Raw genomic sequence first — 23,077 nt, forward strand, 5'->3', positions numbered from 1 at the left:
AGCTGCTCGAATTAAGTTAACTATTTTAGTAACAATTTTCATTACGTGTCCAAATGGTAGTACTTTACAACACAAAACTTCCTGATGGATTATGCAGTAATACGACATAAAATCTGGAAATAACCCATCTTTTATACAGAGAGCAATAAAACCATTCACGATTTCCACCATTGCTGGTGCCCCATCAGTGGTTATTCCAGACAGTTTCTGGAGAGGCATATTTATCAAACTTGCATATGTTATAAATATCCTCACCTATTGTCCGTCCTTTCAAAGGCAATAATTTTAGTAGCTCTCCTTTTACTGTAAAACCAATAAATACCATTTTCACCATAACTGCATACAGTACTGCGTCTGCTTATATTGACCTTATTATTATTGACTCCCCAAATATATTTGACTCCCCGCTTATATTGACCTTATTATTATTGACTGTAGACTCCCCAAATTGTAATGAGAACCACTCACATATTCCAAATCACTCTTCAACTGCGTTTGCATATCTTTTGAAATGGCTCCTATTCCTCTTGTAACAGTATTATCTGATAACTGTAAGTCTTGTATTGCTGACATGATCTCACGTTTGTTGGAAAATCCCTCAAATAATCAATCAGCCCCGGTAAGGAATGTTTCTTTTAACAACTCTTCATCCTGGATGGACTTTTTCTTCTTTACGAGCATATGAGAAATTTTTAAAGAAGCTATCGTGACATTTTTAGATTTCATCTTAGTACTTTTTATTTTATATCCGTCGTTGAACAGCCGAACAAATTTTGGGTTTACGACTACTAATGTTCAACTCCGTAGCCTTGTAATTTTGAACCAATCCAGAAGAGAAGGAAACTCCTGGATCAGTAGCCCCAGAGGTATTTATTTGTTATGGGAACATCGAGGACTTTGCGACACGACAGATTTAACGCGCATCAGTCACCATTTACTACACGGGGAGTTACAAGTGGATAGCTCGCATTAAAAGTAGAATGAACTGTTTCGAAATAACGTTCAACATTATGTTTTTTCGGCTCCGCAACTCTATTTCCACACAGCAAGCAACACACATTTATCTTTTGAATTGACGAAGCAATATGATTCCTCCCATTTGGAATTAAAAATAAAGGTACGTTGTCTTTTGCTTGATCCACTCATTTTAGTGTAAACAAAGGAAGTATTTACAAATAATAAAGAACTAACGCTGTATACAAAAAATGTGAACATAGAAACCATAAATCGACGAGTTTCGGAAAAACGCCTTCGTAGTACGGCAACCTTAAAAATGGACCGATTTATTTTATTTCAGGTGTGGGAAATTAGTGTGGCGGAGACTTGGCGCGAGTGGAAAATACAGCGATATTTTGCTTCGTGCTTATATTTGTGGGGATGGAGGGTTTTTTCCTGTCGATTTCTACTTTGGTTGTGTTTATTACCAATATTGAAAAATCAAAAAAATTTGCATAACTTTTTATGGGAAAATGGAAAACTGAAATATTTTATAGTTGGACACAAACAGCGGGCGCACCTAGACCGATCGACGGGCGCCATGGTGCCCGCGGGCATAGGGTTGGGGACCCCTGCAAAGCATAAACTTTAGCAAGACGAAATTTTTTAAACTAGCAGAAATATTTTCAAAAAACGTAGAAAGTTGGCAGCTGTGGGGAAATACTATAATGTGTTCTCATTTGTTTTCACTTTTAAGTAAAACGATCGAATCACATTCAGCAAGAATGTTTCCTGTATTTGTAAAAATCATGAATTATATTGCATAATTCTTTAAGATTTTAACTTTTTTTTTGTAGTTAAATTTTCTGTTTGAAATATTTAAAACATTGATGAAAGAATTGTTATTAAATAAAAATAATGACGTCTCGACCGTTAATCGACTAAAAACCGTTAACCGATACATTTTTTGGGGAGCTCCAAAAGCTCCGTGTCACGAAACTGACACAGTAAATTCGAGTACTGATTAAATGATAGCGGGTTTGAGTACCGAAAAGCAGTGGAGAAAAATGAGTTTTTGATATAATTAATAGTGGGTTCAAGCACTAATCATAAGAGAGCACACGAATGTTGATCAATAGGGCGTGGGTTCGAGTACTGATCAAAAATAGCGCGTTCGATTATCAATAAAAATAGTGGATCTAGTATTCATCAAAACAGAGCGGAATCGAAAACTGATCAAATGATAATGGGTTCGAGATCTAATAGGAAGAGAGTGTGTTCGAGTACTGATCAAATTATTGCGAGTTCGAGTACCGATAGAAAAAATAGTGAGTTCGAGCATTGACAAAAGAGAGTAGAACGGAGAACTGATCAAAAGATAGTGGGCTCGATACCGATAAAAAAAGAGAGTGGGCCAGAGTAATGATCAAATCATCGTAGGTTCGATTACTCATCAAGTGATAGCGGGGTCGTGGTACCGATAAAAAGATAGTGAGTTCGAGTACCGAAAAAACAGTGGGGAAAAAGAGTTATTGATATAATTAATAGTGGGTTCGAGTACTAATCATAAGAGAGTAGGTTCGAGTGTTGATCAAAAAGGTGTGGGTTCGAGTACCGATCAAATGACAGTGTGTTCGATTACTAATAACAATAGTGGGTTCGAGTATTCATCAAAACAGAGCGGAATTGAAAACTGATCAAATGATAATGGGTTCGAGATCAAAGAGGAAGAGAGTGGGCCCGAGTACTGAACAAATCATAGCAGGTTCGATTACTGATCAAGTGATAGCGGGGTCGTGGTACCGATAACAAGATAAAGAGTTCAAGTACCAATAAAAAGGTTTAGGGTTCAAGTATTGTTTAAAAATAAGGGAGTTCAAAAGCTGATGAAATGACAGGGGGTTCCAGTACCAAATGGTAGTTCGTTCGAGTATTGATCAAACAGAGTGGGTTCGATAACTGATCAAACGACAGTGGGTGCGAGTACTGATAAAAAGAGAGTGGGCCCGAGTAATGAAATCATAGTAAGTTCGATTACTGATCAAATGATAGCGGGTTTTGGTAAAGATAAAAAGATAGTATGTTCGAGTATTGAACAAAAGAGAGTGGGTTTGAAAACTGATTAAATCATAGAGGGTTCGAGCACTGAAAAAAAGATAGTAGGTTCTAGTATTGATCAAATCATTGTATGTTCGATGATTGATCAAGTGATAGTGGATTCTTGTACCGATGAAAAGTGGGGGGGGGGGTAGGTACAAGAATTGTTCTGAGATGTATATTTTTTCGGTATTGGAACCAGCTATTTTTTGAGCAGTTTTCAAACCCACTTTCTCTTGTTCAATACTCAAACACGCTATCTTTTTACAGATATCGATACACAAACTCGCTCACCGAAGTCAAGCCTCACTGGCTACGGTCAGTGTGCGGGTGGGTGACCACTTGGATCAGTCTGCGTAGGGACCGAGTGTGTGCGGTATTGGTCCTCGTTAAACTGTGCTACCGTAAAGTGCTCGACTTCGCGCTCAGGTCGTCGGGCTACCGAAGCGGGGGTGCCATCCCTTCCGCAGAGGATCAAAATTGTGATGGCATGTCTTCGGATCATCCTCCGGGATGTTTCCCAGACCGTCGCCAATAGCCCATTGTGCAGCTCTAGTGCGACGTAAAGTAACAACATCAACATCAACTCGCTCCTATTTTATAAATTTTTAAACCCACTCTCTTTTGATAATAACTTAAACCAACCATTTTTGATCGATACCGATTACAAAAAGTTTGCGTTAGATTACTGATCAAATGAAAGGGGGGCCTCCTTGGCCGAGAGGCATCGCTCGCCAAACTCTGTGAAAAGCGTGGAGGTAGCGGGTTCGAATCCCACTGTTACCCTGGATGTATCTTCGTGATGACCTTCTCTGTATTTTGCTATCTATTCTTCTGTTTTTGACAAAGATTTATAAGCCTAAATTGAGTACACAAGCCTGCAAATGTATGTTATTCCAATAAATCAAATAATAGTCTTTTCGATTAATGATCAAATGACAGTCGGTTCAATTACCAATCAAAAATAGTGGGTTCGAGTATTTATCAAAAGAGAATGGATTCGAAATTTAATCAAAATATACTGGGTTCGAGAAGCTAAAGAAAATCGATCAAGTATTAGAAAATGGAGAAAAGTTAGAAAAGTGGGTCAAGTAAAAAAAAAGTCGGTCAGAGTACTGATCAAATGATAAAAGTATAATGGGTTAGAGTATTGAACAAAAGTACGCGAGTCTTAAAACTCCTCAAAGGATAGTATGTTAAAGTACCGATGAAAATATAGTGGGTACGAACCCCAGTCCAGAATTTTGTAGGGGAAGAATTTATTCACCATATCAGTTTGGCTGCTATTCCATACATGTAGCTGAAAGAAGAATATTCTGTAGCCTAGGATAACCTAAAGTGATCTCTTTCTATGAAATTCATCATATTAAAGTCCCGCAGTGGACTGATCGTAAAGACACGGTTCCCAGTAGAACACCGAAGTCAAGTATCACTGGCTACGGTCAGTAAGCGGATGGGTGACCACTTTGATCAGCCTGCATAGGGACCAAAGGGTACGCAGTATCGGTCTTCGTTAAACTGTTCTACCGTAAAGTGCTCGACTTCGCGAGTAGGTCGCCCGGCTACCAAAGTAGGGGAGCCACCCCCTCTGCAGAGGATCAAAATTGCTATGGCATGTCTTCGGATCATCCTCAGGGATGTTTCCCTGACCATCGCCAATAGCCCATTGTGAAGCTCCAGTGCGACGTAAATAAAGTACCTATCTCATCATTAAGCACTTGTATGCTTCTAGCATACGAACGGGAAGTCAAGCATCACTGGCTGCGGTCAGTGAGCGGGTGGGTGACCACTTGGATCAGTCTGCGTAGGGACCAAAGGGTGTGCGATATTGGTCCTCGTTAAACTGTGCTACCGTAAAGTGCTCGACTTCGCGCGCAGGTCGTTGGGCTACCGAAGCGGGGGTGCCATACCCTCCGCAGAGGATCAAAATTGTGATGGCATGTCTTCGGATCATCCTCCGGGATGTTTTCCATACCGTCGCCAATAGCCCATTGTGCAGCTCTAGTGCGACGTAAATTAACAACAACAAGCTTACGAACGATGGCTTTCCTCAATTATTTCAGGGAACGAATCTGCTTAGGTCCGGGATCTTATTTTTGTAATTAACCTTACCTACCTTAGAGTCTTTAAATGCTGGGAAGTAATACGTTGGAAGCGCTCTATGTAAACAAGTAAACAAAAAGCTCTATGAAACGCTCTGTGTAAAAAAAAATCAACGAGGTTTAAACTAAAAACCTGACTCAACTAACCAGCCTAATACATACTTTCTTTCCTTATAAAATTTCTTTTGCAAAGTCTTGGGCTGCACTATATTTAAGTAAGTCTCTATCTAATTTCCTTACAATTGGCTAAATTTTTGAACAAATTCTACTTCGTTTATAATTGCAACGTTAATTTATGTTTATTGTTACTCTATATTATATGAGATGCATTTATATATGGATATTGTGTATTTTAACTTTAATTGCCGAAAATTCATGTAGTGATGTGGAAGGCGAAACGAAAATAAGACAAGAAAAAAAATATCACTTTGAAAAAATAACTAATGCAAAATTTCTAGATTTTTTTTCCTTTCTTATTTGAAAGATTTTGTCAAAACTATTTCATATCTTCGTTAATAAGAAATTTAAATCAGTATTAACTCTTAAACTTTCATTTTTCAGGAAGCTTAGCAAAAATAAATTTGGACTTAAAACTTAAAAATAAAAACTATTGGGATCATACAACCTATATTTAATTTTATAACCTCATTTGGAAGCAAAGTGCTCCACCCACTGACCCACCACGGCTGAATTCAAAATATATTTTATGAACAAGCGACCTGATTCTGAGTTTACGTCTACCAATGTTCAACTCCGTAGTCTTGTAATTGTGAACCCAATCCAGAAAATAAAGTATTGGGAGAAATTTGCCTTTTGGGCGAACTTTTTGATGGAACTAACCCTCACTTCCATTACATAAATAGGAAAACCTTCCATGGTTAGCCTGACTGCAAGGGTACTCTAACCCATGATCCATCTACCGATGAGGATATTTTACATCCGCACGGTGGTCAGTGCGAGCCGTGTGCGGAAAATAGAAAATATATTATGCAAAGACATGCGAAATATACAAATACATTATGCTAAATCGCGTTTTTTCATAAGACGGAATTAGATTAAGATTTGACGTATTTTGTAGCACGACAAAACTAAAAAAAAAAAAAAAATTCGTTCACTATTAGGTTTTGAAACTCCCTTACGTTTATATACATAACTTATATAATCTAATTTTATACGAAGTTTTTACGGAATCTGGACTTTAAATGTTTTCCGATTTCCATTTTTCTAATGTCACCTGTATATTGGGAGTTATAAGCTCAGACTTACATTTTAAAAGGAAAAATTTAAAAAAAAGTAGTAATAGTTTTAAATGTTCCTTTCTCAATTTCCCCCCCCTCCTAATTCCACAGTTAACCGAAGTTTTCTGCGTAAGCAATGATGTAAAAATCGCAGTGCTTGCAAAAGAGAGCCCTATCGTATCTTGTCCTTGGGAAGAATATGTAACAAATATGAATAGCAATTACAATAACTAATTACAATAAAAAATATAAGGTCCACGGCTGGCACGTGACACGTGTAATCATTTAATATGTAAGTGTATACAAGATGATTCCACGGTTTTACCTCACACGCGGGACACATGTAATAATTTTATATCTAAGTCGATGCAAGATGACTCCACGGTTTCGTCCCGCACGTGACACATGTAATCATTTAATATTTATGTGTTTGCAAGATGATTCCATAGTTTTGACCCACGCGTGACAAATGTAATAATTTAATATGTAAATGTATACAAGATGATTTCATGGTTTTATCCAGTACGGGACACATGTAATTATTTAATATGCAAGTGTATACATGATTCCATGGTTTTGTCCCACACGTGACACATGTAATCATTTAATATATAAGTGGATGCAAGATGATTCCACGGTTTTGTTCCAGACGCGGGTCACATGTAATCATTTAATTTATAAGTGGATCATTTAATTTATAAGAAAAATATCTTATGAAAGCTCTATTTCTAATTGGCCATAAGAGGATTTCTTGAATTCCCTGTTTGGTAGAAAAATGCATCTTAGCTTAGTTTAGAAGTTCTTCCTGGAAGCCTGATTCTGCACTATTTCTATATTTTTTCTCAAGAAATTTAGCTTAAGAAAGAGTATCCAATACTTCATGAAATAATACTTCATAAAATTGAATTTCAAACTTCTTTACAAAATTTAGTTTCAAAATACTTATTTAAATTTAGCTTCAAAATACTTGAGGAGATTTAGATAAAAAATACTTCATGAAATTTAGATTAAAAATACTTCATAAAATTTAGCTGAAAGTTACTTTAGCCAATTTAACTTGGCTTCTTGATTAAACAATGTTTCGGCTGAATTTCATGAGAACTAAATAAATGGGCCAAACATGCTATGCATAGAGAGTGACTACTTGTACCCGAAGTTTCCCTTTATTTCTTTGCAGAATTTAGATTTTCTATTCATTTTTCAAAGGAAATTTTTAAGAAATTTGTAAATTATTACTGAAATTAAGAACAGAATCTACCGAGTGCTCCAAAAATGATCGACAATTTGAAAAAATGAATAGAGAAAAATAAAAGAGGGAAAGTGAAAGAAATGTAAGGTTTGCTGTCTTTTGCTTAGGAAACCAAATACGTTTTCTCATCAAATTTCAAAATTAGTTTCAATTAGTTAAAAAATGGGCCAAAAAATGGAATTGTTGGCTTTAAAAACTATAGAACCATATTTTCTGCTGCATTTCAGTCTATTTTAAGTTAAATATATGCACAGGCGCCAACTAATTTTGAGGGCAGACAAAGCCAAGCTGCCACGTTGTTTCTGAAAATTGCATTTATTTTGAAAACCTTGTTTTACAAAAAAAATATGTTATACAATTGTTATACAATACCTTGTTATACAACATTTATCAGTGCCCTTTGTTGTTGAATGTTGTAACTAATTTCGAATTTGGAACTAGCTTTAAAACTTAAACGTTTGAATAATACGTGGTTTCCTCAGCAAAACGCAACAACTATTCATTTATATTTCCTTATTTTTGATCGTTAGTTTTTTTTTAATTATCGGTAATTTGAGAACCATATTTAACATTTAATGTATCTATATTTAACATTTAGAGTAACCATATTTAACGTAGTTTTTGAAAGGATATCGCAGGCTGAGAAAAAAGCATTACATTTCACCGCAAATGTTTACATAAATGTGGTACTCCGACCTGGTGAACATAACTTAAATTTTTCTTCTTTTCTTAGTCAACTTTGAATGCTCAGTCTTTTACATTTTGCACAGTTATGTCAATTCCACTTTTTTCCTTTTGAAGAAAAACTATATTTATTTAAATGCTAAACTCTATATATTCCCGAAAGGATACATTTTATTATAACATACATTTAGCCGACATTATGTTTTACTACATGAAGTCAGACATGCAAGAACATAATGTGTGTAAAATATGAACCTTTGTTTTTGAAAGCGGCTACATTGAAAGAATCCCTTTAGAGCTAAAAAGTTGATTATTTTTTTAAGATTTTTTTTGACAACCTTTTTTTATTTTGATGTTTCATCAAATTATAGTGTTAAAAACATCACTTGCCACTATTTTTAAATTCATTCAAACTCTAACCCTTAAAAGCTCATATAACTTTACGAATGGACTTATTCCATTTTTAACAATAACACCACATGCATAAAACAGTATCACCACTCTTCAAAATCGCAGGCAACATCGACAACGTACGTGTAAACTGCTTTGTCAAGTAACATGGCACTATAAGAAGTTTAACACTCAAATTACCATTTAAATTATTTCCCTCCGTCATAAAATGAAAAATTTTAATTTTCTAATGGAATAAGCATCTAAGGGCCTGAACCAATGACAGAATCCTGTTAAACCGATTGGAAAAATTATTGTAAATCAGAGTTTCTACTGAAACATAATATCTTACAAAATTTTAAACAAATGAAAAGTAGTATATCAACCATATTTATCACAACTATAGTGTATAAACTTCACTAATTAGTCTTTACATTTCAGATTCCAAATCAGTGAATAGTTCCCCAGTCTCGATGCTCAAGTGCAGAACCCTTTTTGAAATTATCCCTCCCTTTGCTAATCTCGCTCTTCAAGTATGGATAGCACTCGTGCTGATGAATATTTTAGTAATAAGAGACTGCCTTAGTAATTTTCTGTGGATAGGTTTGAAATTGGAAAACCTAGTGAATTCGATTATAAAAATTTTATGTGCAAGCTATTCATTACTTTGGGCTTCGTTTTTAAATAAAGTTCAAATGAATTTTTCCGAGCCAATTTATTGGAAACTGGCATACAATAAGCTAGAAAATGGCGAGGATTCTTCAAGCTTGGATAAAACTCCTCCTAGATTTCAAGTGCAAAGAAATGAATTATCAGTAGAGAGTAAAAAATGTGGACAATTTATGAGCCAAGATTGTCATAGTGTAAATGAAAGATTGTGCTTTAAAAATTTAATTAGATCTTCTCGTTATGATTCACCAGTTATTGAATTAATTAAGCGTAACGTTGGCACCCAAACCTTAAAAGAGCAAGATGTTTTAAACAATGACTGTCTAGATTTGCAATCTCCTACTAACACTTCTATTCTTTCAATTTTCGGAGAAGGACAATTGGTTTCCGCAGAAGCATGCAGTAATTGCTTGAACAACAGCGATATTGGAAAACCAGTTACCATGAAATGCAAATTTACTCCTGTAAGACATTCAAGCGTATCCCCTAAACTTAAGAATGGTACAAGTTCAAGAAGTTTGAGCTCAGAGTTTGAAAAAAGTGCATCGTCATCAGAGAATCAAAATGTTTCAAGAACCACATCTGAAAATGTTCCCGAAGAGTTTGTTGACATACCTTTGGAGTCACCAAGAAATATCTCGCAGCTCTTGGAAAGCCCTCTATGTCAAATTAATCTCGACTCCATGAAAAATTTGCGATTGACTTTTTCAGAAGATATTTGTATTCCAACACTGTCACCCAAAGAAAAATCAATCTTTAGAAAGAGTTGGAATAAGCTCAAACTAGTGCGCAAAGTGAATAAAGGTTTCCTTGAAATGAAAAATCTGAAACGAAGAAATCCTGATGGAGTATCAATTATATCCCGACAACCTTTAGCTGGAGTAAAATGTACCGCAGCTCCTAGCCAAAAAGACACAAAGAACTTAACTGCAGATGTCGAAGATTCAGAGATCATAGGTTGCTGCAGTTTGTTCCATAAATTAAAATCTAAATTTGATCAAAAAGGGGACGAAGGCTCAGTTTTTTATAAAAAATTTTAGTTTTATAAATATTTGAAGTATTTATAGTTTCTTTTAATCTTTAGAAAGAGAATAGCTCTTCTAATCTTTGGAATAAGATTAAACTTGTGCACAAACTAAAAAAAAACAAACTCTTCTTGAAATGAAAAATGTAAAACGAAGAAATTCTGGTGGAATATCAACTATATCCCAACCTTTTGCTGGTGTAAAATATAACACTATTCCATATTTGAGTGAGAAACTGAACTGATAGGTTACTGCAAATAATTAATTACATATTTCGGAGGCAAAAATTTAAATAAGAAAGGTGACGAAAGCTCAATTGTTTTAAAAAAATATTTTAAGGTTTTAATGCTGTAAATATTTGTTCAGCATTTATATTTTAATCCATGGAAAGAGTTGAAATAAGCTAAAAACTAGTGCGTTAATTGAATAAAGGTTTTCTTGAAATGTAAAACAGAGTAAGAAATCCTAATGGAATATCAATTATATCAAAAATACCTTTTTGCTAAAGGTTAACATAGAATGTGCGGAGATTCCAAAGCGAGGTAAAGAAATTAACTGCAGTAGTCAAAGATTCTGAGATGACAGGTTGCTGCAGTTACATGTTTCACAGATAAAATCTAAATTTCATCTGAAAGCTGAGTTGTTTTAAAAAAAATTTTAAGATTTTGATGTTGCAAATATTTGTGGTATTTACAGTTTCTTTTAATCTTTAGAGAGAGTTGGAATTATCTCTAACTAATGTGTTAAGTGATAATAAACATGTAAAGTTTTAATGTAAAGCTTTTAATAGATAGTTTATCTTCTTTTCAATAAATATATTTTAAAAAAATTTCTATATTTTTTTTTCGTCATTAGATATTTAAGTTATATTCACTGATTAGTAAGTATGGAAAAGAAACTCAATTCAGGGATGGACTAGTACACTCGGATGAATCTCTGTACACTCTCTATATTGACATCTTCTGGCCCTATTACTTATGATGCCACGACTAACCAGCATTGGCGTTACATGGTGAGGAAAAACATGAAAGCCTTCCAGGGTTAGTCTGATGGCAAGGGGATTCTAACCCATGATCCGTTAACCACTGAGGATATTTTACATCAGTACTTAGATCGAAACGGTAATAGAATTCGTATCAACCAGCCACCGCTTGAACTTGTCCCTGGGTTACCTCATATTGGGAGGCAAACGTTCTGTCTCTTGAGCCACCTCGGCTCTTTCCAATTTATTAAATATTAATTTTAAGATATTTTTATTTCAGTTCAGACCCCCACGGCGCTCTCTTGAAGGTGCATCCACTGTGCTACAGAGTATCCCAGTCCATCTCTGTATACAAACTAAATAAAGTTAAAATAATTCCAATTTTATTTATTTATTATTTGTTGCCCTTTCCCTTGGCTTTACGCTATTAGATTGAGCAACACACACTTTCAGTTGTTCATCTATCAAAATGACAATTAGCTGTAATCAGAATCATATTGCACGATGCTGTTGCTCGAGGCAATCTTAAAATATACCATAATTAAGCAATTTTTTCCACTGTTTATCATGTTTTAGGGCTGTAAAAAAAATCATCCCACAGAATTCATAATAAAACTGCACAGTATTGATGCAGTTTCAACAGATACAAAATATACGTGAATGTACCTAGATTAGTATGCTGCTTGCTAACTATTAAAACTACACCAGTTACATACCTGCCAACTTTTGATCCTTTCGAGAATGATTTTCCCCAGTGGTAGTAAAATGGAATGTAAATTACAATTTTAGGCTGAAACATACGTTGTACTTTGAGAGCACTTCTGCGGACTACTACAACAGTATTCCATATTAATATATATACTTAATTTTTTTAAAAATGGTAGTGATTAAAAAGATTATAAATTTAGTTAATAAATGCAAAGAATATATAGAAAGCGTACATTTTACTACCACTTTAAATTTAGAAATAAAATTTTACGCCAAATGCGTAAAAGTTGGCACGTATGCAGTTACCATGATACCAGCAGTGCCTAATACCAAATTTAAGCATCATTGACGTCAATAATAGTATGGCGATTTTTTACGTTTCTCCTAAACTACCATTTCTCTATTAAATTAGCATATCAGTATATAGCTTATTTTTTTATTAATTCGTTTAGTACCTATTACCAAAATTAATTAGGCATAATTAGTGTCAATTATAGTAAGGCGATTTTTAAGTTTCTCTTAAACAAATTAATGCCCTTTCTCCGTTAATTTTTTTTTATTTTCAGTACGCAACTTTTAAAATTTTAATTACCGCCGATTCCAAATTATTTAGTTTTATAGAAACACATTTAAAAAACATAACTGATGATCAAGAGACAAGAACGGTTTATGTCCATTTTTCACATTTAAACGATGATCTTGACATTTTGAGTTTTTACAAATGAATTAAGTGAAATATCAGTTTCCCCCCTCCCGAGAGTTATTGCATAGTGAATGAAGACCGGCCGTACTGGGGTAAAACGGTTCTGGTCTACGGTTAGTCAAGATGGACACCGAAAAGTTAGTGAAGAAGACTGGGGAAAAATGTTTCATGTCCAACTCAATTTTCAAATTTTATTTCTTATCATCATCAAAAATTATAAATTTCGTTTAGTAATTTTTAGGGGATGTAAATAAATGCTTGTGATATTGGTGTATATTTTTGAGATTTTAATCGAATATCTGCTCTGGAAAATTTTCTAAATTTGAAATTCACTTTTTTTTTAAGAATCAATTAGTGTGCTAGTTAAATGAAAACTTAACATACTACTTGCTAGTTTTCTAAAAAAAAATTTCTTTTTTATTCAAATCGTTATCCGTTGATTTTATACTATAGAATTCCGTTGTGTGATGATATTTGTAATTCAGTTACTAACCTGCTTCAAATGGAAATCCAACAAACAGTATTTCAAAAATATTTCAGTTTAATATACAGCTAAAGTAGCATGCATCTTTTACAGTAAGCAATAAGATGAAATTGAAGTAATTACTGCTAGATATTACTAAATTTTTATATACCTCTTCTTCACCATTGGACTTCCAAAATGGAGGGTGTACTATATTCAGATCTCAACTATATCCAGTCATTGCTTTGTAACAATGACATTGTATGATGCGCAAAAAATAAACGAATTATCCTGAACAACTTCTGATCTAATAATCGCATCTTCACTTTCTAGGACTCAATGGTTTGAAGGGGTCATCTAAAATATGCTAATTAATATGTGCAAACGATATTTTAAGTTACAAAATCAAACACAAAAATGTTTTTTCTCTTAATAAACATACCTTCTTTTCCGACAGATTCAGATTTCTGATTTCCAAAATAAAGAGCATAGCCGTAATCTGGGAAATAGGGTCTCCACAATTTGGACAAGAGAGCAGTCCAAACTTTGGGTCCCTTAATGTTAAGTTATTTTTTGCGCCTTTCATCGAATCTTGAGAAATTTTTGAGCGAAATGAAAAGTTTTTGCACACAATTATAAAATTCGTATAGCTGAAGATAATTCTTTGAAAAAAAAATTAAAAAAAACTTTTAGTTTATATTTATTTTTTATTATTTTATTTAATAATAGTCAAAAAATTTCGATATGTAAGATATACAGTTTTTGACATTTTAAAGAATGTAATTTCACATGGTAAAATTTCAACGAAATTGGTCTAATAGTTCCAGAGAAATTGAATTTTTAAAAAGTCATCTTTAAAATTCAGTTTCTCAGGAATTAGTCTTCACTGAGTCCTAGAACGTGAAGACCAAATCATTAGATCAAAAGTTATTCAGGGTGGTTTGTTTATTTAATTTTTTTTTTTTTTTTTTTGCATGCTGTACACTAAAATAGTAACTAAAAATTTTTCATTTTATAAACGTTTATTAAAAAAAATCGTAAAATAAATAATAAAACCATTATATAATTACACAATTTTACAGTTTACAGCATTTTAATATTTAAGTAGTTAGCCACCGTGTAAAGTTGAAATGAAGAGAACTGTATCATTTGGTTGGATTTCATATTCAAGTTCACCCTACAAAAAAAAAAATAATAATAATAAATAAATAAACATTTTTTATAAGGATTAGTTTACAAAATATTTTAAGTATCTTTAGTTCTAGCATAATCTATAGAACAAAATCATGTTTCATAACTGGTAAACAAGAAACAATATTATGGATATTATAAGTTAAAATGTTTACAGATTTAAAATCAAATATCTTAAAATCAAATACCAATAAAAAATGCTTTTCTGTATTCCAATCTAAATATATCTATTAAATGGAATGTTACTAAATTGCATATTTTTATTACTATTAAACTGATTTTTATAATTAAAAAATTTATATAATTCAAATGATATTTTTACTTGTAATTAGAACATTAGAAAAGCAAGTGTAAAAGGATTACCGGTTTCTCATCTGCGTCAAAGGGTTAATAATTTCATACACATACAATTATTATACACTTAATTTTGAGAAAAACCAAAATTTGGAAAAAACCTTATTAAAAAAAATTTAACATGAACAATTATAGTAAAAAATCCCTTTATAATGTTTCTCCTACATTAATATTGTGACTCATTAATAGCATATAGTAATTTACAGATTTCTTAAGTCGTATAGTAAAAATGTGCAAAAAATATATATCTGCCAACAGATTCCGATTTATATGAAAACTTTTATTTAAATATTTAAAATGGTAGCAAATTTTATGATTCAATATTTTATTTGTTTGTATGATTTTTTCAACTACAATTTATAACTTATGCAGAGAAGTTTATAAGTGCAGGCAAAATTAAAAATATTGAGTTCACCTTAAATTGTTATTTGGGTACTACTTAGGGAAGCTGGGACTTCCCGAATTGCACCTATTAAAATATATTGATTTGCACCAATCATTTTTAATTTTAAGCAATTAAAACATTAGAATTTCTAAGAGAAAGTAGTTCGAAAGAAATTATTACATGAATATAGAAGATTACATGAATTACATTTTTTTTTAAATTTCATATACATGAATTTTAACAATTAATTAATATTTATGAATAATTATCATAAAAGGGTAAAAATAAAATTGAATAAAGAAATTTTTTTTTTAATTATTTGATTTAAAGAGAATAAATTGCCAACAATGCATTAAAAAAAGAAAGAAATATATTGTTTAAGGTAGCAGTTTATTTTTTTTTCGGCTATGGAATCCTAAATAATTAACCTCCTTTTTGTGGAACCCTAACTTTATAAATAAAGTGTCGGGTAATTGTGAAAGTTAAAATCTATAAAAGACTATATTTAAAATATTTAAGTAGAGGAATAAAGATTTTTCGTAATTTTGTCATTAATTATCTTAAACTAGGTTTTATGTCAGACAATTAAATTTGCACTCCTTGTGCTATATCTTGTTTATGAATTTGTTTCTGGTGTAAATACATAAGTTGAAAATTATTAAAACAACACAAATTAAGGTTTACTTTGAAATGAAAGCTTAAAAGAACTGCTGTTGAGAATGGTTATTATGGAAATATATTTCCTAATTAAAGAATTAAGTTATTTTGGTTAGAAAAGCTCGGTAGGAGTTACTAATGAAATATTCCATAAATGCTTTTTTTCCATAATTTGTCCAATATATTGTTATAAGAAATTTCTTTTGAATTTTCATATTTTCTTTTAAAAAAAAACATTCCTATTTCATTAGCGTTTAACTTGAAATAATTTCATAAAGGCAACCATAAAATTAATTTAATTATGAATTATAGATTGGATCTACATATGATCAAAGGTTTCAAAACTCATCACATTTTTTAAGAAGCATTTACTCATAGCAAGCCTTTAACATTTCCACGGAACAACATTTGGGAACTACTGGTTTAAGGAACAATTCCTTTAAAAATTATCACAGAAGTGTACAAGAAAGTAGTACTCAACAAAGTACATTGCATACATTTTCACACAAGTAAGATTAAATGCCCTAAAACTTATGAACAAGTATTAAGTATTAAGTTAAAAACAAAGTATTCTATTAGATTACACAAAATGCAAAGCTATACAATAAAAACAATTGGCACATTTTATTCCCATAATGCTGTACCAAATTATCAACTTAATATCACATTTAATCAACAAGATTTACTCAGACCAAAACCGAGTTGTTAAAACTTGGAGGTTTAGAAAATTTTTCACACTAAATTCCAACATTGTTCTACCAAATTATATAATATCAATCAACTCAATATAAACTTACTGACTTATATCAACTTAATATCAAGAACAACAAGATTTATTCAGACCAAGACTGAGTAGCTAAAACTTTTAGGATAAGACAATTTTGCACATTTATAATGCTACATTGTTCCAACAAATTCTTAACTTAATATCAATAACAATGTGAGTTATTCAGACCAATACTAAGTTGGTAAAATTTTTAGGATTAGTAAAATTTGCACAGTTTATATTCCAACATTGTTCTAACAAATTCCTAACCTAATATCAGTAACAGTAACATAACTAATTAAGACCAAATCAAAGTTGTTAAAGCTTTTAGATATTATAAAAAGATATTACATTGAGAAAAGACATTACATTTACATCATACATTGAGAATAAAAAAAAATTTACTTTTATTTAAAACAGCTGTTTGAACTGTTAAACCTATGATTAACTATAATATTGTAAGAATGCTTAAAAACTGTTAGCAGTGACTTGAATATGATGATGATGATCAGTCAAAATTATTGCAAACAAGAAATGAAAAATGGTGTAAAAGTTGACTAAGATGCATTTTAAATTAAAACAAAATTCGTGTTAGCAACGAGTGGCTGTTGTTCAGTGGCTCCCGATAATGTAAAACCTATGGAAGACGCTTGGTCTCATAAACATGTGGTCATTCTTCAGAAGTTGCCATAGTTTAGAGGTCTGTCGTTAAAGGAGGTTTTACTATATGTATAGATATAAATTTTGGTTCAGGAAGAAAGATAATACTGCAGATTGACACTATAAATTCTGGTAACAGAATTATGAATAAAGATATGTCATACAAAAAATTTATACTAACCAATAGTTCCCAATCAGAATCATTTACAAGAACAAGAATTCCAGGACGTCTGCAAAATAAATCATCATTGAAAACATAGATTCTTTAAAAATAAAATAAAATAATAATTATAACAGTTTTTAATATTATACATACACAGTGTCTCCTTGAGTAAATAACTCTGGTCTTTCTTTTAATAAGTTATTTTTTAGCCATTCTATAAGAGATTTTATATTCCCTGCAAAAAAAATAATTTCAATTTTAAGAGAGAAATTTAAATTTAATACACAGGTTTTAAATAAGGTAGTAAAAATTAAATTATTTTGATTAATAAGTGATTGAAATTACAATCATACAACTTGCACATAAAAAATTTTTTTCTCCATAAATTTTGTATTGTGAAATCAACATTATAATGAGATAACTAGTTTTAGTTTATAATTGTAACTCTCATTAAAATAGTGCCGTACAATTTGCACCTAAGCAGTAACTTTTTTTAAAGAAATGGCAGTTAAAAATAGCTTTTATTTCATGGGTAAGTTACTAAATTAGTACATATATCATAGGCACTTAAAAATTAATTTCCTAAATTATGCCTCAAGGAACCCACATTTTCATGAGTAGGACTGGGCAATATATCGCAAAATATCCACTTAGCATACATTGTCACCGCGATATTTTTTTAACCAATAAAAGTTGCTTTTAATTTTCAACAAAAAAAATTTATATATTAACACAAAGCTTATGTCTTAGAGTTTTATATTTCAAAGCATACATTTTAAAGTTTGATTTTAGGTCAAACCATCTTTATCATCTTAATTAAAAAAAGAAATTTTTTTTTTGAGACATTTTTTGTTTTTTCTTTTAAAGATTTTTTTCTTTTAATCATTTCAGTTTTAATTTAAGATTTCTGATCGTATGGTTTTGATTTAAAAGAAACATTAATCAAAAGTATGTTACATTACATAAAATTTCTTACTTTGCCCAGTGCTATATAAGAGATAACTAGTTTATTATTATCACACAACACACTCTTTAAAATAGTTGCGCTTTGCTGAGCAGCAAATCATTTAGGAATGCAAGAAAAAAAAATTTTTTTTTTCAGTAAAGAGAGATGAAAACTGAAATGATACAATGAACATTTCAAAAACTTTTTTCGGAAATTTGCATTGTAAAACCACTTTAAACAATTTCTCTGATTTAAACACGAGATTTCATTTTAATACTTAAAAAGGTAGTAAATTTTAAGGTTTAAAAATTTGCATTTGATTTAATAACTTTGATTTTAATAACTTTGATCATGCAATCAGATTTGATCAAAAAGTTTACAAAAATGAAATAAATTTAAATGATTTCAATTTCGCTACAATACTGCAATAATACACAATACTACACAATAATACATTGTGGAGTACTAGGACTTCTGGGTAAGTATCAATGTATAGTGCACAACAAAACAGACTGCTTTGGTTAAGTTTCGATCCAATGATCATATCTTTGATCGAGGAGATGACTTCGAATATTCTGAATAATCAGCGCAGACACTTTATTTAAGTTACAAAATCAGACACAAAAACATATTTTCTCTGAAAAAACCCTTTTTTTTTTTTCAATGTATTCAAATTTTTGACCCCCAAAACATAGAGCTGCTATTAGGGAAATATGGCCCGCATAGTTTGGTCAGGAAAGCAGTCCAAAGATTGGTGTCCTTTATGCTAAATTTACTTTTTGTATATTTCACCATATCTTGAACTTTTTAAGCGAATTGAAACATTTCCCCCCCCCTTTATAAAATTCAATTATCCAAAGATAATTCCATGCAAAAATTAATTAAAAAATAATAATTAAAAAATTTTGAATTGTAACATATTATTTTAAAGAATGCAATTTTCCAAGGCAAAATACAAAAGTTGAGAGAAATCTGTCGAATAGTTTCTGAGGAACCAAATTTTAAATATACAACTTTTTAAAATTCAATTTCTCAGGGACTATTAACCAATTATGCTTAAAGTTTGTATTTTTTCACATAAAATTACGTTTTTTAAAATGATGTAGAAAATTGTATATGTTACAATTCAAATTTTTTTTTTTACTATTATCAAATAAAATAATAAATATTTATTAAATGTTATTTTTTGCTTGGAATTATCTTTGAATAAATGAATTTTATAAATATGTGCATTAATTTTCAATTATCTAAAAAAAGTTCTTGACATATGGCGAAATACGCAAAAAGTAAACTTAACATTAAGGTGTTCAAACTTTGGTTTGGATCTCTCTCTTGGCCGAAATATTGGGACCCCTGATTGCGGCTACCCTCTACATTATGGGGATCAGTTTCTACTCATGTCATTTTTTTAAAAATAGAGCATGATCCACAATTGTTCCTAAAAAAGTCAAATATTGTATTTATTTTGATTTAAAATAATCAAGATTGTAATGATAGAAGAGAAACTTAAAAAATCTATTTTCGAAATTTGCATAACTTTTATGAACTAACAGTTTCTACTCATACCACTCCTTCAAATGGTGCTAAACATCTTGCATCTAATAAATGTGTCTGAAAATTCTGTTTATTTTGGCAAATAGGACACTTTATTGCACAAAATTGCATCACATTACCTAAATTTTTTAAGAAATAAACATGTTTTACTTATGTCAGATTTTGAAATGATGTCTGATGTCATAGACTTTACGATTTGTAAATTTTCTAAAAATGGCAGTTAAAAATATTTACTTTGATAAAATAAAAATAAAATAGCAATGATGTTATAGGCCTTTCAATTAAGATGTTACAAAAAAAAGTAATTATAAATATATGTATGTATATGGAAGTATATGTATCTTTTTACAAAGATAAGTTTAATTAAAGTATAAAAAGCTTGCACAAAGTATAGATTCTTTTTCAACACCATTAGCTGATCTATTCTTTCTTAACTATAGAATTTTTCAAAAAACAAAACAAAAAAAAGTAAAATTCACATCTGTAATTTTTTTTTTTTGGTTTGCAAATGTCTGAAATATCTTATCACTATAAATTTGCAAAATTGAAATTCAAAAATGTTAACGTAGAAGAAAAATCTTAGATTTTTCCTCATGCAAATATAAAGAAGTTTCATTAAAAAATTTAAAAGTTGATATCCTTGATTTAAATACAGAGATATCAACTGCTCTGCTTTCTGCATATTTTATAAAGTGGTAACGAATTAAAAGATTACTTAATTGCATTCAATTACCTCAATACTTTAGAGGGCACTAAGAAATTATTCAAATAAAGTTGCACTGCATGTTATATTAATATCTGAATGTAGAGATATGTGACAAAATTTTAAATGAAATTTGCTAACCCAAGCAAATTAATTATGACTAGAAAAACAATTTCCATGAAGCAGAGCAAGTTGGCACCTGTGATAATAAATTAGTAAAATCAATGAAAAAAATCAATAACACTGATTTGCCCAATTTATGCTATTGTTATATACTTTTCATTATTAATGTTTTACTGCATTTAAAAGTAATCTAATTTGTTGTGCATTTACAGTAAATATATAGAATCAATAAATTTAAAAATAATAAAAGCAATTATTAATAAATTACAAATTTTAGAAAACCATACACTTTTCGCTGATACTAGGAAGAACAACTTTATGTTTCTTTTGATTGCTGAATAAAATTTCTAGACCACCACTAGAATAAATAATACAAAAATTAATAATTTATAAATAAGAAAGCATAAAAGAAATAAAACAATTTAAAACTTGTTGAATTATTATAGTAATAAAACAAGGTATTTTGGATAAATTTAATTAATAGCACTGATCTTTTATGAACGTTGCTCAACTAATTTTTAAAATTATGTATGGTTTAAGAGCAGATAAAAGGTGTTTAAAAGTTCATTTCTCATAAAAAGATGATTGACTAGATATTTCATTTCAATGTAGCGATGTGATTGTGCTAAATATTTGCATGTATCACTTTTTAAGTTTATATGCGAATCCAATACAAATAAAAACAACCGAACGATTCCTTAACCTAAAAAAACATCAATGCAGATTCCTTAACCTAAAAAAAACATCAATGCAGTAAATTATGGGCAAATTTACAACGGGAAATTGCATTTAAATTAAGAAAAAATCCAGTCAAGAATTTAAATCAAAACCTTTACTCCATTCAGAAGATCATTGTGTCATGTTTATCATTGCAAACACAACCAACCCAAACATACGTTTGCAAGTATTTTCAAAAAGAAATCCTTCAGTTTGTTCTAGGCAAATTCTGGTTGCTTAAAGTTATCGCTCAGATGAAAATGGCAGTATGGGTTACAATCAGCCCATTCGATCGAACTTCTCCAATCCACGATAAGAGTGTTTTTTAACTCTTGAAACATAGAGCGACAGCCTAGCTATGCACTTTTTGATCTGGAAATCTGCACTAAGCCAGTTTTCCTTTTTTTTCCATTCCTGAACTTGTTTCTCATTTACAGAGAAATGCTAAGCAGCCATGCTATTATTACAATTTTCAGCAAAAGCAATTACTTGCAGTATAAAACTCGTTGTGTATGAAGACCAGACTGAAGAAAAAACTTCTTAGAGAGGAACCAACTTGAAAAGCATAACTCGTAGTCACCCTCGAACAAATCTTTACTTAATTCTTAGATAAAAAATTTTGCCAGTTTAAAATCCTTTAGGCACCTTAGTAATTGTAGTTTGCGTGAATTGGTACCGATGGGGAAATATTGCCATGACAAATTAGGTACTCATCTGCATGTTTAAATTACAGAAAACTCAAAAAACCAGCATTAAGATCTTTCTAAATTCCAAAAACTGGTACTTAGAATCCCGTCATTACATTTATCTGGAACATTATTATATACAGATTTAATAGCAAACTATCTAGGTAGTCTAATATGTATATTAAAATATTTATTGCTAATAAGAGATCATCGTTGTTAAACGATTTATCCATCATTTTTATCTCATTAAAATTATTCCAACGTTTATTAATATCTTTAAAATTATATTTTACTGGATGCAAATCATTTAAAACTTATTGAGCATGTTCATGTGAGTTATTTTAACTACGTTCAATTTAATTTATGTTTATACCAGTTCTTATACAACATTGCTTAAGAACAATAATTTACAAAATGGAAAGAGCATATTAGTTTGTACCAAGTGTAAGAAATATCAAATAAATAATAGCATTTTAAAAATTTACTAGATGATATTTTTAATTGCAGAATATCTGCAATGATGCAAAATCAAAATATGTTCATTTACTCTTAGAAAATGAACCAGTTTCAATTTAATTTTTAGTAGCTTCTTCTATTCCCTACCTAAAATGCACATTAACTTCCATGATTCAATTTATTTATTAATAAAATAATAATTAGTTATAACGAACTAATTTTTGCGACGAAACTACAGAAATAAACTTTCTCTTTCAAATAATCATTTGTTGACAAACAAACACATGTGGAGCAACGTTTTCAAAGTTACAAATAAAAGTAACTTTTATGACTCAATCGTTAATTTAAAAAATTGCATTTTAAATTATAAAAAGCTACTGATTTTGAACTCCCATGATTTTAGGTAAATATATTTTTATTTTTTGTAACGTATTATAACATTAATATTCTAGGAAATAAAAATTTCATGA

The 23,077-nt window shown here is 30.8% G+C and overlaps 2 protein-coding genes across 3 annotated transcripts; one reads left to right on the forward strand and one right to left on the reverse strand.

Annotated features, from left to right (window-relative positions):
* Positions 1 to 5,113: 5,113 nt before the first annotated feature.
* On the forward strand, positions 5,114 to 11,163 carry LOC107454293 (uncharacterized). Of its 2 annotated transcripts, XM_087151991.1 has the most exons (3): positions 5,114 to 5,350; positions 9,138 to 10,235; positions 10,579 to 11,163. In XM_087151991.1, exons 2-3 carry the CDS (start codon positions 9,170 to 9,172, stop codon positions 10,632 to 10,634), a joined length of 1,122 nt encoding a protein of 373 aa, XP_087008117.1. In that variant the 5' UTR covers positions 5,114 to 5,350; positions 9,138 to 9,169; the 3' UTR covers positions 10,635 to 11,163. The 2 variants fall into 2 exon arrangements, with proteins under 2 accessions (XP_087008117.1, XP_015926918.3); XM_016071432.5 differs by lacking the exon at positions 10,579 to 11,163 and having other exon boundaries at positions 9,138 to 10,515.
* A 3,086-nt stretch (positions 11,164 to 14,249) lies between these two features.
* Positions 14,250 to 22,916, reverse strand: Urm1 (Ubiquitin-related modifier 1). The gene is made up of 5 exons (XM_043044174.3): positions 22,755 to 22,916; positions 21,036 to 21,106; positions 17,576 to 17,657; positions 17,441 to 17,489; positions 14,250 to 14,423 (listed from the first exon to the last, which is right to left on the reverse strand). The coding sequence occupies exons 1-5, from the start codon at positions 22,775 to 22,777 to the stop codon at positions 14,355 to 14,357; spliced, it is 294 nt and encodes a 97-aa protein (XP_042900108.1). The 5' UTR covers positions 22,778 to 22,916; the 3' UTR covers positions 14,250 to 14,354.
* Positions 22,917 to 23,077: the final 161 nt, after the last annotated feature.

This window comes from Parasteatoda tepidariorum, chromosome 9, assembly GCF_982258835.1.
Source record: "Parasteatoda tepidariorum strain Cologne lab strain chromosome 9, Ptep-v5.0, whole genome shotgun sequence".
Taxonomy (NCBI): domain Eukaryota; kingdom Metazoa; phylum Arthropoda; class Arachnida; order Araneae; family Theridiidae; genus Parasteatoda; species Parasteatoda tepidariorum.

Coding starts and splice junctions, on each gene's coding strand:
- LOC107454293 (XM_016071432.5), top strand. CDS start 9,170: ATGCTCAAGTGCAGAACCCTTTTTGAAATTATCCCTCCCTTTGCTAAT.
- Urm1 (XM_043044174.3), bottom strand. CDS start 22,777: ATGGAAGTTAATGTGCATTTTAG. Junction 17,658..21,035: donor TCCTAGTATCAGCGAAAAGT/GTATGGTTTTCT, acceptor TTTTTTTTGCAG/GGAATATAAAATCTCTTATA. Junction 14,424..17,440: donor ATTCTGATTGGGAACTATTG/GTTAGTATAAAT, acceptor TTTTTTTTGTAG/GGTGAACTTGAATATGAAAT.